Raw genomic sequence first — 817 nt, 5'->3', positions numbered from 1 at the left:
GACGAGACAAGAACTGAGGGCTAGATCAGCGCTGTGACGACGAGTGACGTGGAGACTTCGCGGTTTCCGACGGTAGTGGAGGAGGAGTCACGGGTGGTAGACACGGTGAAATGCGAAAAAGACGAAACGAAGCGAGACGAGGTGACGGTGGCAGCATGTGTGATGCGTTGCCTGCGGATTGGCAAGGACGACGTGTTCAACGACTGGAAGACGGACATGAAGCGTGCTGCGGCGGTGAAGGACAGCGAGCAAGCTGCCCGGTATGCAGCCACCGTACGACCAGCCGTGGCACTGGCTCGGTACGTACGAGCTGACAAGAGGAATGGTATGCGTCAGAACGAAGAAGGCAACATGCGTGATGTCGGTGATGGCGCAGGACGACAAGGTGGTGCGCGTCGTAGTGGAGAAGGCGCAATTCTCCGAAGCAGCGACGTGCTTATTGGTGACAGTGGTGAAGCGCGTGATGGCAACAGCGTGGAGCATGACGGTGACGTCGTGTCCAGCGCTGGAGAAGGCGCCAGTGTCAACGTGGTGAATAATGACGACGACGCGAGTCTGACGTCAACGGGGTGCGAGAAGGATAAGGACCATGAGTATGACGTGGAGCAAGCGCGAGCAGTTCGACAACTGGCCAAGCATCAGAAGAAACGAGAGCGAGTGAAGCGAACATCTGCTGTACGACAAGCGGTAGCCCGTGAAGATCGAAGACAAGAAGCTGTGGTGTTGGAATCCCCACATGAACTCTAGCTACTAGTGTAGTCAGGTAGCTCCCACAACAAGACGACTACCAAAACGGCAAACTATCGTTCGGGCCGAC

The 817-nt window shown here is 56.5% G+C and overlaps 1 protein-coding gene across 1 annotated transcript; it reads left to right on the top strand.

The window, feature by feature from the left end:
• Nucleotides 1–162: 162 nt before the first annotated feature.
• On the top strand, nucleotides 163–747 carry PPTG_16406 (hypothetical protein; the record flags this gene model as incomplete). The annotated part of the gene is made up of 1 exon (XM_008913936.1): nucleotides 163–747. The coding sequence occupies one exon, from the start codon at nucleotides 163–165 to the stop codon at nucleotides 745–747; it is 585 nt and encodes a 194-aa protein (XP_008912184.1).
• Nucleotides 748–817: the final 70 nt, after the last annotated feature.

Source organism: Phytophthora parasitica (genome assembly GCF_000247585.1).
Source record: "Phytophthora parasitica INRA-310 unplaced genomic scaffold supercont2.57, whole genome shotgun sequence".
Lineage (NCBI taxonomy): Eukaryota > Oomycota > Peronosporomycetes > Peronosporales > Peronosporaceae > Phytophthora > Phytophthora nicotianae.
This window is presented reverse-complemented; position numbering and strand designations above follow the sequence as displayed.